A 16,031-nucleotide genomic window follows, 5' to 3' on the forward strand; every position below is an offset into this window, starting at 1 on the left:
AGTCAATTAGACATATTATTGATTATTATTTTACACAAAAATATACAAATTAATGAAGCAAGAAAGTATTAAGATTAACGATTTTAAGACTACATAGATTTATATAAGTCTTTCGATTTATATATTTACTTATGTTGAAATATCCAAAGTCTATCCTATAATTTCTTCTTTTGAAAGTAAATTACAAGATCAAAATTATCTAATTAATAGACAGTCAATTAGAAGAAATAAACTCAAAATAAATCTAACAAACATAAAAAAGAATTACTTCAAATTAAAGCAAGCATATTTTCAAAATTAGATTATATCGTTTTTTTAAAATAAAAAAAAAATGAATTTCTGTTAAAATTTAAATTTAACATTAACGAATTACCCATAATTTTTTTGAAAAAAAATAAAGAAAATGAACACTAAAACATTACTCTAGATCGCGTCATTCACCATTTTTTTAATTTTTCCTTTGGTTGGCGTCCCTTCTCTAGGTTCAACTAGGGGTCCCCCGCCCCGGTGCCGGGGGGCGGGGGAAAAACCCCCATCCGCCCGGCCCCCCGCCATTATGTTAAAAAAAAAATTTTTTTGGTCTAAAAATATTTTTTTAGACCAAAATTATAATATATTTTAAATAATAAATTAAAATTTATAAATATAAAAAAATTTAAACTCATTAGAGTTAGATTTTGAATTGATTTGGCCTCCTAGGCCAATCTTTATATAGGAGGCCAAGGCAATACAATAGTCATCCTTAAGCAATGTGGGACTTACGGGGGGCGGGGCCCCGCTGCCCACCCCTAGGTTCAACTTCCTTTTTTTTTCTTTTTTTCTTTTTGTTTTCTCTATTCACGTCGTACGGTGGTAGATAGAATCAAATCCTGAACTCTTATTTTTCCTCCACAACTTCCAACGTCTCTTTATTTTTAAATTAGAAATTCTATGGACAATCGCGTGCGTCTGGCCTCACGACTAATGTGGCATATCGCCACGTCAGTTGCCTTATTAAAAAAAAAAAAAGAATGGAAACAAAATAAAAAAGCAGGAAATGAAAATAAATGCCGTCGGCTTCATCTTCGAGTTGCAAAATCTCAAACTTCGTCTTCTCCTCGTCTTGGCCCAAAGATCGTCTTCTCCCTAGTTTCATCGAGTTCCAGAATTTGTCTTCTGCCGCAAGTTCAGTTCAGTTATGTGTGGTAGTGGGTGGGAGCAAAACAAACACTCCCCTGTCCACCTCTCTCTCTCTATCACATATTTTTCTCTTTGATCGTTCAACCCAAAACCCAAAAGGAAAATTCAAAACACTCATAAAGAGAATTTTTTTTTTTTTTTTTTTTTTATGGGTGTTCAAACCTTGACTCTTCTCGATGTAGTACTTGTTTGTTTTCTCATGTTGATTCGGGTGCTTCTATTCAAAACTGGATTGATTTATGTCGTGAAGAAATGGTAGAGATGGATCGAAGATTGCTTTCATGTTCACTAGTTCCTCAAAGTCTCTGAATTCAATGAAAGTAAGCAAGAGAATCAGCTTTATCGAAGGGTTTCCCTCTACCTTAACTCCTTGTCTAGTCTTGAAGACTTGGATTTCAACAACCTTGTCATCGGCAAGAAGCCTAACAACATCGTTCTCTGCCTCGACCCCAACCAGATCGTCGAGGACAACTCCCCAGTTTCAGACGGAACGTATAAGAGAAAGCTTCACTTCCAAACGCAGCTGACGGTGATAATAATGTTTGTATTTGATGAAGGATTCGAGATCGGACTTCACCTTGTTTTCGAGGTCGTCTTCCACAGCAATGGTATCAAAGGTGGAAGCATGCGTAAAGGGAGCGGATCTCCACCTTCCGTCACCACCCTCGCTGCGATGATGATGATGGTGATGATAGCGCGTCGAATGAGATTTGAGGGGAAGAAGGAATCGGAAGAGGAAACGAAGGGGGTTTGGAAATGGGGACAGCTTGAATATATGATCTCTTGCTATGCAACGCTCCACTATGGTGAAGACCAGGTTGGCAAGTATAAATAAAACTGTCTACAACACACAGATGAGAGAAAAAAACATAATCATCATCAACATACTTCATCTTCAACCTTTGCACTATACTGACTTAAGCATCAGAGCATCAACGGACCCCGAGGCCCCCCTCCCTCTCTCGTTACTGTGCAGGTGCTTGTACGATCATTGACCGAGCGGAATTGCCCAGGCCCACGAAACACGACATCAACAACAACAACAACAATAACAACAACAACAACAATAATAATAATCCAATTTAAATTCTAATCGTAGGACCCATATGTTACAGAACTACCATAGTGAGATTTCACAAAATCCAAATTATAATCACCCATAAGCTATCAATTTTAGCAATTATCCCCTTAAACAATAAAAAATATCACAATGTACCTGTCCAAAAAAATTTAACATAAATACCCTTGGTAAAAATTAGATAAAATGAATTTTTAGAAAAAAAAAACTAAAATTAAAAATATTTTTAGAAAATCACCTTGGCTGCACTATTAGAGGGGTCTGGCCCTGTAACCCCTTCATGACTGAAATCACTCGGAAAACCCCGGCCACCCTAAGGGAATTTATGGACCGCGTAAACGGTTTCGTAAATGCAGAAGATACGCTCCGAGCACTAACTGCCCCCAGGAAGTGCGACCTGGAAAGGGCATACAAGAAGATGGCAGACCGACATAAAGGATCGAACTAAGGGGACCACAAAAAAAGGACTTATGAAAATAAAGTCAAAGGCAAACAAGTTCGACAGGGAAGCTCGAACCTCTTAAATGTTCCAACCTAACGGTTGAAGTTGAGAAAGAGCCACGAGAAGAACAAAAGCGAGGTCCTTCTCGTCCCAGGTACTGTTCATATCACAAGAGTGGCGGACATAATACTGAAGATTGCTACACGTGGAAGAAAAAGATGGGAGACACAAGGACTCGTGCTGACCGTTACGAAAACGAGAGGGATGGACCGCAACGCAACCACCGACCCTATTCTGAGAGAGACCAGAATCGAAGCCCCATTCGGAGAAACTAAAGTCCACCCCACAGGAATCACAGCCTGAAACGTAGAAATCAAGACTCTGCTCGGAGAAGTGACGCCAGGAGAAGTCAAAGTCCCATAAGGAGAAATAGAAGCCTGAAGAGAGAAGGGCCATGAATCCACGCTGGGAGAGCCCGCATCAAAGGGATTCAAGAAGAGAGGAACCTCCAATAGGTGAAATTAGCACCATAGATGGAGGATATGACGAAGGGGGAACCACCTCCTCGGTACAGAAGGCCCATGCAAGTAGGGCCTGATATGAAGAGGTATTCTCTACGTCCAAACCATCCCTTCACGACAAGGATCGGGCCAGGGAATGTATCATAACTTTTGGCAAAGAAGATGGAGAAGGTTTGTCGCACCCCCATGATGACGCTCTAGTAGTGAAGGCACAAATTGCTAACTATCAGACTAAAAGAGTACTGATTGACAACGGCAGCTTTGCCGACGTCCTGTTTTGGGAAGCATTCACTAAAATGGGGATCACCTCAGATCAGTTGTGACCTACTCCTACGCCTCGCAAAGGCTTCACTGGGGACACAATCCAGCCGGTCGGGGTAATCACCTTGTCCGTATTAGCTGGAACGACTCCCAAAATAGCGTCTCTTATGGTGGACTTCTTGGTGGTGAAAGCCTCGTCTTCATACAATGTAACTCTTGGACGTCCAACCTTGAATCAGATGAAGGTTGTAACCTCCACGTATCACCTAAAGGTAAAATTCTCGATCCCATCCGGAGTGGGTGAAATGTGTGGTGAACAATAGACTGCAAGAGACTGCTATACCCGAGAAATGAAGTCTAAAGCAATAGCTATACAGGCTCTCGAGGAAGACCATGGAGAAGCAGTCCTTCTGCCACCTCCGATGCTAATAGAATTGGACAGAGAAGTGAGAGACAAAGAGGCACTAAAGCAGGCAGAACCCAACGAACCAATGGTTTTGGAACCAGTGGATCCCAAATAACCAGAATGAACTATCCAAATGGGATCTAAGATGCTTATCGAACTAAGCTGGTCCATGAAGCGACTACTCATTGAACACCGAGATGTGTTCGCTTGGAGACACGAAAAAATGCTTGGCATCGATGTGTCAGTAATCGAGCACCGCCTCAGTGTGAACCCCAAGGCAAAAAAAGTCAAACAAAAGCATCACAGCTTCAGTGCATAAAAGTATGCGGCCATCGCCGAGGAAGTGGATTGCCTCTTGGCCGCGAGGTTCATTCGAGAAGTTCATTATCCTAAATGGCTTTCAAAAGTTGTTTTGGTCAAAAGGGCAAGTGGAAAGTGGAGAATGTGTGTAGACTTTACCGAGTTGAATAAAGCCTCTCCTAAAGACAGTTTCCCCTTCCCAAGGATAGACTTAACAGTGGACACAACACCAGGGCACACCTTACTTAGCTTTATGGACGCATACTCTGGTTATAATCAGATCAGGATGAGCCCTGATGATGAAGAAAAGACAGCATTTATCACAGATCGAGGCCTCTACTGCTACCGAGCAATGTCGTTCGATCTAAAAAATGCGGGAGCAACATACCAACGACTGGTCAACCGAATGTTCAAAGATCAGATCGGAAGGAACATGGAAGTTTATATGGATGACCTCTTGGTTAAAAGTAAGAAATCGGAACAGCATCTTGATGACCTCCGGGAAGCTTTCGCGATACTTAGAAAGTATAAAATGAAGCTCAACCAACTGAAGTGTGTTTTTGGGGTGGAGTTGGGGAAATTCTTGGGATTTATGGTACCTCGGCGCGAAATCAAGGCCAACCTTGAAAAAGTTAGAGCCATTATGGATATGCCCCCACCTCGAACTATCAACGAAGTTCAAAGACTCGCTGGGAGGATAGCTGTCCTGAGCTAGTTCATTGCAAAATCAATCGATCAGTGCCTCCCATTCTTCAAAGACTTGCGGAAAGCGCAAGAATGGGATGAAGAATGCGAAAAGGCCTTTGGTGAATTGAAGGAATACCCGATCCATCCACCCTTGCTCAGTCAAACCATGCCTGGGGAAGATCTGACTGCCTACCTGGTAGTATCACCCAATGCGGTGTTCGCCGTATTAACTCGAATAGAGGAAGGAGTTCAACGGCCCGTTTACTATATAAGCAGAGCCTTTCGGAGTGCAGAGGCCAGATATCCTCGAACGGAAATGCTAGCATTTGTGTTAGTAATTGCTGTCAGGCGGTTAAGGCCCTACTTTCAGGCTCACCCAATAAAAGTACAAAATTACGTCCCCCTAAGGAAAATATTGCAAAAACCTGATGACTAACTGGGTAGTTGAGCTAAGTGAGTTCGAGATCGAATACCTTCCGCGCTCCACGATTAACGGCCAGGTATTGGTAAATTTTGTAGCTGAATTTTCAAACTTTCCAGAAGATATAATCATCATGCCCTAGGGCGAGCCTTAACAAGTCTAAGTTGATGGCTCGTCTTGTCGGACCGAAGGAGGGGTGGGGTGCATATAATAACAAATTTGGGAGAAAAGCTTGATTACGCACTCAAGCTATGATTCAAGGTCACCAATAACGAGGCTGAGTATAAAGCATTACTGTCGGATCTGACCATTGCTAGATCGTTGGGCGCCACTGAAGTTGAAGTAAAAGTTGATTCTCAAATAGTAGTGGGGCAAGTATCCGGACAATTACTCACAAAAGGAGAAAATTTGAAGAGATATCTCCAACGGGTAGGAAAGGAGCGGGATCTCTTCCAGTATTCTTCCATCCATCAAATCCCGAGAGGAAAAAATCAGGAAGCAGATAGTCTAGCAAAAGCTGCCTCAAGTCAAGAAGAAGTGCCCCTCCTGAGTCATACCATAATTCGAACCATTGACGTAGCAGCTGTCGGGATTCGAATGTCCACAATCCAGAGGTTACAACCACCAAAATGGGCCGTTGATATTTTGAACTTCCTTTAGAAGCAAGCTCTTCCAGAGGACTGAGAAGAGGCATGAAAAATTAGGAATCGAGTGGCTCGCTTCACAATAATAGAAGGAACCCTGTATAAAAGAGGTTTTGCTAAGCCTCTTTTAAGATGTATCTCTTCCGAGCAAGCCCAATATGTACTAGTTGAGATACATGAGGGGATTCGTGGGAATCAATCCGGCGGAAGGACGCTAGCTGCACGAGCCACATGGGCAGGGTATTATTGGCCTAACTCTCTCAGAGACGTAGAAGATTTTGTGAGAAAATGTCTCAAATGCCAAGAGTATGCTCCTATTCCCCATAGCCCACCCGAAAGGCTCACCTCTATAACTTCCCCATGGCCCTTTGCATAATGGGGGCTAGACCTTATTGGCCCCCTCTCTACAGGCAAAGGGGGAGTAAAGTTTGTCATAGTAACAATGGATTACTTTACAAAATGGGATGAAGCAGAAGCCCTAGCAACAATCACAACGCGGGCAATTACAAATTTCCTATGGAAATCTATAATCTGTCGCTTCAGGATTCCCCAGAGCTTCATATCAAAGAATGGAAGACAGTTCGATTGTTCCCACTATCAAGAATGGTGCTCATAACTGAAAATCAAAACTAAGTACTCTTCTCTGAGACACCCGCAAGCTAATGGGCAAGTAGAAGCAACCAACAAAATGTTGCTTAATATCTTGAAGAAGAAAGTGGGAAGCTAGAAGGGGGAGTGGGCTGAGAAACTCCCCAGTATATTTTGGGCATATCGAGCATCTGTAAGAACCCCCACCGGGAAAACTCCTTTTGCCCTCTTTTATGGCATTGAAACCATAATACCAGCTAACATGGCAGTACCCACTTATCGAGTACAACATTTCGACCCCGATAGCAACTGCGAGAGATTGAGAGAAAACTTGGATTTCTTAAAAGAAATGGGGGAGGAAGCTATAAGCCGAGCGGCAGCTAACAAACGAAGAGTTGAACAATATTTTAACAAACAGGTCCAACCCCGCACCTTCAGAGTAGGAGACATGGTTTTAAAATAAACAAGAGTTACCACTCAGGAAGAAGGCAAGCTAGGCCCCATATGGGAATGGTCGTATCTGGTAACGGCCATGGGGAGACTTGGTTCTTATCGACTTAAGAACCAAGGACACAAATTACCCCACCCTTGGAAGGTTGAGCACCTAAGTATTTTGTGTGAAAAACCCAAAGGCTAGTTCAAACTATGTAAGGTTGTGGTTTGTCAATTGAATTTTTATATACTAATTTTGAATGTTGCATTATTATGTCTCCAACAAACAGCTAGAAATCAGGACAAGCTCGGTCTCTAGATCAGCCACAAAGTGTATCATACAAGGCCAGGACCATAAACTCTACCCTACTAACAGCCATTCAAAATACAAGTACCAATGACTTGTCAAAACTTTGTGCAAGGTTGCTACTTAGAAAGCATTAGCGAGGGAGCAGAGCTTCGACTCTGCCAACCTATAAGCGCCAAACGGAAAGCATTGGTGAGGGAGTAGAGCTTTGGCTCTGCCAACCTATAAGCGCCAAAAGGAAAGCATTGGTGAGGGAGCAGAGCTTCGGCTTTGCCAACCTATAAGCGCCAAACGGAAAGCATTGGTGAGGGAGCAGAGCTTCGGCTCTGCCAACCTATAAGCACCAAATAGAAAGCATAGGTGAGGGAGCAGAGCTTCAACTCTGCCAACCTATAAGTGCCAAAAGGAAAGCATTGGTGAGGGAGAAGAACTCTAACTCTACCAACCTGTAACGCCAAATGGAAAGCATTGGTGAGGGAGCAGAGCTTCGGTTTTGCCAACTTATAAGTGCCAAAAGGAAAGCATTGGTGAGGGAGCAGAGTTTCGACTCTGCCAACCTATAAGCGCTAAAAGGAAAGACTGTAAAGAAAAGAGGAGACCATACAACCAGGTACACAAAATTATTTTATTAGTTATAAACCGCCCAACCTTTGCAAGGTGCAAGCCCAGGCACTTGATTGGCCACAAAGGAAATGAAAGAAAACATAAGGGTAAGCACCGAAACAAAAGAAGGTTGTAGCTCGGTAAAATACATATGTATAAACTCCACTCAAAAGCTGGTCGGTATACAAAAATGGAACCGTACAAGCAAGTGTGAAGTAAATATATATATATATATATATAATAGATATATATATCTCGAAGTCATTTTATTGCCCAAATGGGATTACAAGGAACAAAGGGACCACTTAGGATCTTACAAAAAGAAGATTACAAAAAAGAGTATTACATCGGCAAGAGTTACAAAAAGTAGAAAGAAAAGTTTCGTCCAAATAAAAGCAAAATGATCAACAGTGCAATATTTCCATCAGGGAGGAAGGCATCCAGTGGAATCCCGTTCTGGCCAGACAGAACAGGGGGATTGACAAAGTGATTTCTCCCTTAAAGAAGACGGGAGCCCAGTAGATCCAGGTTCCTCTGAGTAGAACTAGAACGCTCAACAGTGTAGTACTATCCCCACACAACACCGAATGGGACGCTCACCACTGCTGTATCTTCCTTCTTAGGAAGAGGGGAGTCCAGTGGCGCCCCACCCAGGTTCTCAAGAGAGAGAACCGGGTTCGGGGTTGACCAGGGTGGACGTCCTAAGGAACAAATGGATGGTGGAGCGACAAGAGGAATCAACTCCAAAGATTTGATTGCCACCTTGAACCATCTATTCCTGTCCTCCTCAATCACCACCGCCATGCCATTATCCTGTTCTTGCTCTATACAGGACTCGTAGGCAGTGAGTTCCTGTACAACAGCTACGACAGTCGACCCCCGTAAGCAAGGGGGCATGAACAAGCGAGGCACCATAAGCAAAAGGGGAAGGACAAGGAGTATGTGTAGCTTATTTCTTCTGCGATATTGAAATCGCCATAACCAGCGACAGCCTGAACACCATAGAAGAAGGAGTCGCCCCTTATGATGAAAAGTATGAAATGGGAAAGGCATGAGAATTTGGAAGTCACCTGAACTTAGAAAGAAAGGGTAAAGAATGGAATGAGATGAATTTCTCAAGGGGTGGGAAAAGCCCCTTTTATAGGCAAGAGCGACATTCGGCATCCCAGGGCACCATAACTCCTGAGACCTCCCTGGGCGGTCACATGTCTTCGAGACCTTCCTGAATGTCCACATGTCTCTCATGGAAAACTGCAGTCCCTTGAGATTCGAAAAATACAGAAACTTCAACCGACGTGCTTCATGGAGTTCATGGAGAAGTTAATGACAGGGTTAAATGCAAAAACTCCAATCGACGTGCTACACGAAGTTCATGGGGAAGTTAATGACAGGGTTAAATGCATAAACTCCAACTGGCGTGGTACACGAAGTTCATGGAGAAGTTAATGACAGGGTTAAATGCAGAAACTACGACCAACGTGCTACACAAAGTTCGTGGAGAAGTTAATGACAGAATTAACAGTAGGTGTAACTACACTGACATGATTAAACAACATTCAAAGGAAATAGGAAATGAAAAGACGTTAATAAAAGAAATTTCAAGATCAACATGGAATCAACAGTAGGTTGAGACGCCCACGTGCATAAAGGGATCAACATGGAATGAACAGTAGGTTGAGACGCCCACGTGCATAAAAGTGGTACTGCGCAGTAAACACTCAGGGAAGTGGTGCTGTGCAGTAAACACTCAGCAAAGTGGTGCGGTGAGATAAACACTCAGCGAAGTGGTGCTGTGTGGTAAACACTCAGCGAAGTGGTGTAGAGCTGTAAACACTCAGTGAAGCGATCCTATGCGGTAAACACTCAATGAAGTGGTGTCGTTCGGTAAACACTCAGCAAAGGTGTGCCGTTCAACATGCTTTTAGAGGAAAGCTTGTCGCGCAGCAAACGCTTAAACATGGGCTCAACAATAGAGAACTACAAAATGTAGTTAAAGAGGAAAAATCAAAGGCTTCGAATCAGCCAAATTTAGACAAACTAGAGGTACATTATTTTGTACAGATTATCAAAATTACATCAAAGTGGTGAGTATAGGTCTGGATGTGCTGTAAACACTCAGCAAAGTGGAGCTGCATGGTAAACACTTAGCAAAGTGGTGCTACGCAGTAAGCTCTTACCAAAGTGGTGTCGTGCAGTAAACACTCAGCAAAGTTGTGCCGTCCGACATGCTTTCAGCAAGAAGCTTGTCGTGGGGCAAACGCTTGAACATGGGCTCAACAATGGAGAACTACAGAATGTAGTAGGCAGAAAAATAAGAAAAATCAAAGGCTTCGAATCAGCCAAATTCAGACAAACTAGAGGTACATTATTTTGTATAGATTATCAAAATTACATCAAAGACCAAGTACAAGTCTGGAAACAGAAAAACAAAAAGGAAATCTGAAGTCTAAGGAGGAGCATCGCGAAAGGCCAGAGGCATGTCGTTTACACCCCAGGTCAACATTTCTTCATAGGCAGACTTACTCGGAGCGACTCCTTGAAGATTTAAAGTGCGAAGATTGATATGAGGATCTTCAAGCAACACTTCTCTTAGAAGCTCAAGACCTTCCCAGTACCCATAAATCCTGGATTTATTGCACAGGGCGAGGGCTTTTCTGAGTTAGGAATCAACAAGTTCTACATGAAGTCAAGCCTCCTCTAAAGAAGACTCTAGGTGAGAAACCCTGACCCGAGCTGTAGCTCTTGTTTTATCTCCTTGCTTGGCAATTCCCATGTATTTGTGGAACATCCGGCAATGAACTTCAATGGCGCTCCTCCTTTCTTTCGCCAATGTCTCTCTGACTTCTCTGCTTCACTTCAGCTCTTCTTGAAGAGGCTCTAACTCACACTCCAACCCCTGCACCTCGGCTGGGGCACTATCCCTTTTGGCTAGGAGAAGCTCGGAGTGGACATGGAGATCTTCAATCTTCTTCTGGGCAGACTCCAACTCTTGAACCTTGGAAGAAATCTTCTTATTGCTTTCAAGGATCTCCAACTCCCTTAACTGAATCTCCCTATCCTTGAGCTTGATTTCCAAAGCCATCGTCTCAAGCTTATGATCCAGAACCTTTATGAACCGCGCTACCTCTTCCATTTTCTTTCGTTGAGCACGGATTTTCTGATGATGGGACTCATTCTCCTCCCTCAAAGAATTATTCTCCACGATCAAATTGTGGAGATCTTCGCCCATTTTCATCCCTTGCAGGTGCATAAGGGTGTTTAAAGCCTTCTAGGCTCTAAAATCCTCTTCAAGAGCCTCCCGCTCTCTGGAGACCATATTAGTAAGTTGGTCTGTGGCCTAAAAGGACAGGAAAAGGTAAGATTTAGGGGCACAAGGGAAAAAAGTGAAAGTCAACATACAAAGAAGAAACACTTACGTGGGCAAACAGGGGCCTGAACTTTTGTAACGCCCGTCCTTATGGTGGGTCTTTTTATAAAATATTTTGAGAAAGGACGACGAGAATTACCGTCCGATTTAAAACTTTTTGCTTCTTCCCAGGGTGCAAGACTCTACGTTTATAAAATAAAATGTGCTTTTACAATAAAAGAGGTTTACAGCAGAAAACATCAATTTTAATAATAAAAGGTCTCTCTTACATTTAAATCTCGTGCCTAGACTTTCGTGCTCTTCCCCATGGGCAGTGTCCGTCCCGACGCGTACTTCATTTCCTTCGCTGTGGGGGAGGGACATACATAAAAACTAAAATGAGTCGAAGACTCGTAAGCATTACTTCATGCGGTTAAACTATAACAACGTAAGTTTTCGTTCATGCATTCATCATTCGTACATACTATACATACATGCATGCGTCCATACGTGCGTTCATTTGAAAACGTCACTGGACGGGGATTTCCTTTGAAAAGAGACTTTCTTTTCATAAAACGTTTCTCCCGTCAGTGCCTTCATTTCTACAAGAGTGCAGTACCTTCATTTCTTAAAGTGCATTCGTGCATGCGTGCATACATACATACATACATTCTTTCTTTCACTTTCATAGGCCAATACACTCTGTTACGCCCCGTGTGTTAGGGTTAACGGCCCTATGGCCAATGGATTCACCCGTGGCCACGAGTTGGAATCCCATTCCGTTAGGGTGCAGCACTGAGTGCACTACCAGTACTACTATCTGCCCATTCATTCATTGGGTACCCATTTTCATTCATTCATGTGGCCGTTACGTATCTTCATACATTTCATGCTTTCTTTTCATTCTTTCGTTCATTCATGTCAGCTCTAAAGAGCTGGAGCTTTCAGTCAGTTCTTTCTTTCATTTAACATGAGAAAACATCATTTCGTGAGCATGGACTTGAACGTCCCCTTTCATGATGTCCACGAGCATCACCTCGTGGCATTCACAAAAGTGTCAGTTCGTACCGTCCATAAAACATAAAGCACGGGTTCAAACTTCGCCTTTCACGGCATCTGTAAGCATCACCTTGAACGTCGGCCTTCGTTGCGTCCACGTGCATCACCTCGCGGCGCTCGCAACAGCGTCGGTCCGTGGGATCCCCGAAGGCGTCCGCTCAGGCTCGTCTTTCGTGCATTTACATTATTTCATTTTCTTAGAAAATACGTACAATAGATACGCTATATAGTCATCTATTCACATGCGTACAATTAATAGCTTTGGATGCGTAAAAAGGGGCTTTCATGGAGGGGCTGTACGTACTTATACATTTGAACACTTAGCATTTTCTTCAGTAAAACGTCTTTCGTTTCATTTCGTTAGGCATCATGAGGAAAAGTGTTTATTTTCGTTTCATTATATATTTTAGAAGACTCTAGAAGGGCATGAACGTAATACTTACGAGTCTTCGACTCATTTTAGTTTTTATGTATGTCCCTCCCCTCACAGGGAAGAAAATGAAGTACGCATCGGGACAGACACGGCCCATGGGGAACAGCACGGAAGTCTAGGCATGAGGTTTAAATGTAAGAGATGCCTTTTATTATTAAAATTGATGTTTTCCGCTGTAAACCTCTTTTATTGTAAAATCACATTTTATTTTATAAACGTAGAGTCTTGCACCTTGGAAAAAAGTAAAAAGTTTTAAATCGGAATTCTTGTCGTCCTTTCTCAAAATATTTTATAAAAAGACCTACCACAAGGACGGGCGTTACAACTTTCAAGCTTGCGGCTCAAAATATTTGGCCTGAAGCTCCTTGAAACCTGGCCCGGGCTCCTGCAAATTTTTTTTCCTAAAAGAAAAGGAGGGTTCTAAGCATACCAATAGTAGAATAACTTCAATGGGTATGGAAGGCAGGCCAAGTTCCTCCTCACGTTGGAGAGGAACTTCGACTTGGAAAGTTTGGGGAACAACAGGTGGAGAGCTTGGTTGTTCCACATTCTGAGTCAAACTCTCACCCTGAGCAGCACCAAAGTAGGGAGAACTGTTCCCAGATGAAGGGGAAGCGGATGAAGAATTGGCCTCCACCATAACAACATCTTCCTGTAACAGTGGAGTCGTCTTGACTTGAGGGATTGGGCACTCCTGAAACAAGTAAGCAACTCGGCATCAGATACAATCATTTTAAAAAAAAAAACAAGAAGAAGAAGAAGATTCAAGCAAAGGTGCAAGAAGCAAATACCTGAAAGATTGGAGGAGAGGAGGTAACTTTTGCGATTACTGGGGGAACCGGCTCGGGGGTCAGTTCCAATACTGATGAAGGGACAAGAACGTTAGAAGAAATCAGTTCTACTGTCTCCTCGGAACGAGGTTCCATAGCCTCGGGAGGAGTTAGCATCTTGTCTCCAAAAGGAGTAACCTTCAAGTATGACCCCAAAGGAAGAACTGGAGGAGTGGCTTCAACAGTCAAAATGGGGACCAAAGGAAAGCTTGGGGGGTTAGACCTAAGAGTTCTGGAGGCGGAACGGGGGAGTTGGTCAAACATTCCTCAAAGGAAGCTTCAACCTCAACAAGTCTTTGGTCGAAAGAAGTTGGCGACTTGCGTGGTGGAACCTCCCCCTGATTAAGAAGCTCCTCAAAGGAGAGAAAGGTTCCCAACGTTGTGCAAGAACCTCGAGACAATGGTTGGTCAAAGGTCGAAGCAAAAAGAAAGGCGATAACAACGTCAACCTCATCTCCCTTAGCAGGACCTGAAGAGAGAGGGGGGGGGGGGGATTTTGTTATCTTTGGTTTAAACAAATGCAATAAAAATGAGGAAGGATCTTAGAAATCTAAAAAAATTACCTCTTGGAGGGTTACCTGCTGGAGCAGCTCAGTGGGAACTTCCCCCAGGAGCAGCTTGGTGAGAACTGCTCTCCTGAGGAGCTTGACTCACTCAAAAATTAGCAGTACAAAGGATGTCCTAAGTGCAGGAGGATGTCGCATAATAATTAGAAATAAATTCCTAAATCGTCTCCTCAAGGAAAGTTACTTAAAATCAAACTTGCTTAAAATGGTAAAAATATTCACAAAGAGAAAATAAAAGTGGTGGTATGTGCAATGAATGAAAGAGTGCAACGGGAATAAAAATGGCACTAGTCATGAACTAGATTCATATTTTTAGATTTTTTGAGTGTCGAAATGAAATATAAGAGACTAACAAATTGAAATTAATAATCAAGGAACTAAATAAACTAATTAAACAATCTCAATTAATCAAAAAATTAATTAATAAAACTTAAATTAATTAAGTCCTAATTAACCTAATATGCAATGGAACTAAAAGATTAACAAAACTAAACTAACAACTAAGCTAAATTAGAAAATAATTAATGCAATATGAGCTGAAAATTGAAAAGCCCCAAAATAAAAAATTCTAGGGTTCATCCTTGTATTTGAATCATAAATTCTCAAAATCAATCCATAACAATTGTAATGTCTATTTAATGGAAGATTAAAGAAGCAAGAAAAATAACTAATATCAAGTAAATAAACAACAAATAAAATGCCTAAAGGTCTAAGTCAAATATCTCAAAATCACATCATAAACTTTAAATTAAAATTAAATAAATAGTAGAGAATGGAAAGAGCAAGTCAAATTGATGGAGATGGAGGTGGTAGGCAATGGAAATAGGCTGGGCAGCGGCAGACATTGGACCCTCAAGGTTCTTCAATGTGCGGCACTGCTGTGTGTTGTCTCTTTTTGTGTTGCGTCCGTATGAAAATAAAACCAAGAAGAAGCGTTACGTTGTGTCCATGTCCCACGTAAATTGCTTTTTCAAAATGCCCCTAGCTAGCAGTTGTCTGTTGTGTGCGTGTGCACGTCCATTACTTTTTTTTTTTTTTGTGTTTTGCCCAGCTACGTTTTGAGAAAGAGCCCTTTCAGTGCTTTTTGACTTTTCTCATTCCTTTTTTTTTTTTTTTTCGCTTTTCCGCCCAACGTGAGTTTTAGCCCTTCTATATTTTTCGCTTTAGTTTTTGGCTTATCTCAAAAAGTAGAAAATAGAAAATAAATTAAAATGAAGAATAAAAATATATCAAAGATGTATTGTGCATGTGAGAAACATTGTCAAATTAAATCACAAGTTAGAAAATTAAGCATAAACCATGCTATAAATCAATTTAAATCACAACTTGGATTTATGCATCTTAACCATTTTTCATCTAAAACCAATAATAATGTAATGAAATAATTCAACTATATGGGTTCTAGATGTATAAAATATGCAATAATTAACCTCAATCAAAGATCAATGTGAGCTGCTCTCTGGAGCAGCTCGGTGAGAACTGCTCTCTTCACAACTTGGTGCAAACTGCTCTCTTCAGCAGCTCGACAAGAGCTACTCTCCTTAGCAATACGATGGAAACTGCCCTCTTTAGCAGTTCGATGGGGACTGCTCTCTTTGGTAGCGGGGTAAGAGCTAGACTTCAAAGCCGCTCGGTGGGAATCCCTCTTCTCTTTATGAGGAACACTCGCCCCGGGTGGGGGGGGGGGGGGGGGAGGATGCGAGGGTTTCAGAGCAATGGCTCGGGAAGATGCAAGTTGAATGGGCACAGGAGCAGTTGCATCTGTGCGGGACCCTTTTGCGCGATTGTCTTCAGAAGGAAAAGCTGCGTGGCGCTTCTTCCTCGGCGAAGAAGGGAGAACTTGTAAGAAGTCCCGACCTAACACATGTGCGCGGTGAGGAAGAACAATGTAACGACAAATGTTCTCATCGCTCAACAACAAATTGGAC

At 42.3% G+C, this 16,031-nt stretch overlaps 2 protein-coding genes across 2 annotated transcripts in view; both read right to left on the reverse strand.

The window, feature by feature from the left end:
* LOC121262543 (probable U3 small nucleolar RNA-associated protein 11) overlaps positions 1-16,031 on the reverse strand; it is a 66,117-nt gene that overhangs the window by 2,926 nt on the left and 47,160 nt on the right. The window lies entirely within an intron of this gene.
* On the reverse strand, positions 13,036-13,801 carry LOC121262084. Its single transcript, XM_041164512.1, has 2 exons — positions 13,499-13,801; positions 13,036-13,401 (listed from the first exon to the last, which is right to left on the reverse strand). Exons 1-2 carry the CDS (start codon positions 13,799-13,801, stop codon positions 13,036-13,038), a joined length of 669 nt encoding a protein of 222 aa, XP_041020446.1.

This window comes from Juglans microcarpa x Juglans regia, chromosome 4S, assembly GCF_004785595.1.
Source record: "Juglans microcarpa x Juglans regia isolate MS1-56 chromosome 4S, Jm3101_v1.0, whole genome shotgun sequence".
NCBI lineage: Eukaryota > Viridiplantae > Streptophyta > Magnoliopsida > Fagales > Juglandaceae > Juglans > Juglans microcarpa x Juglans regia.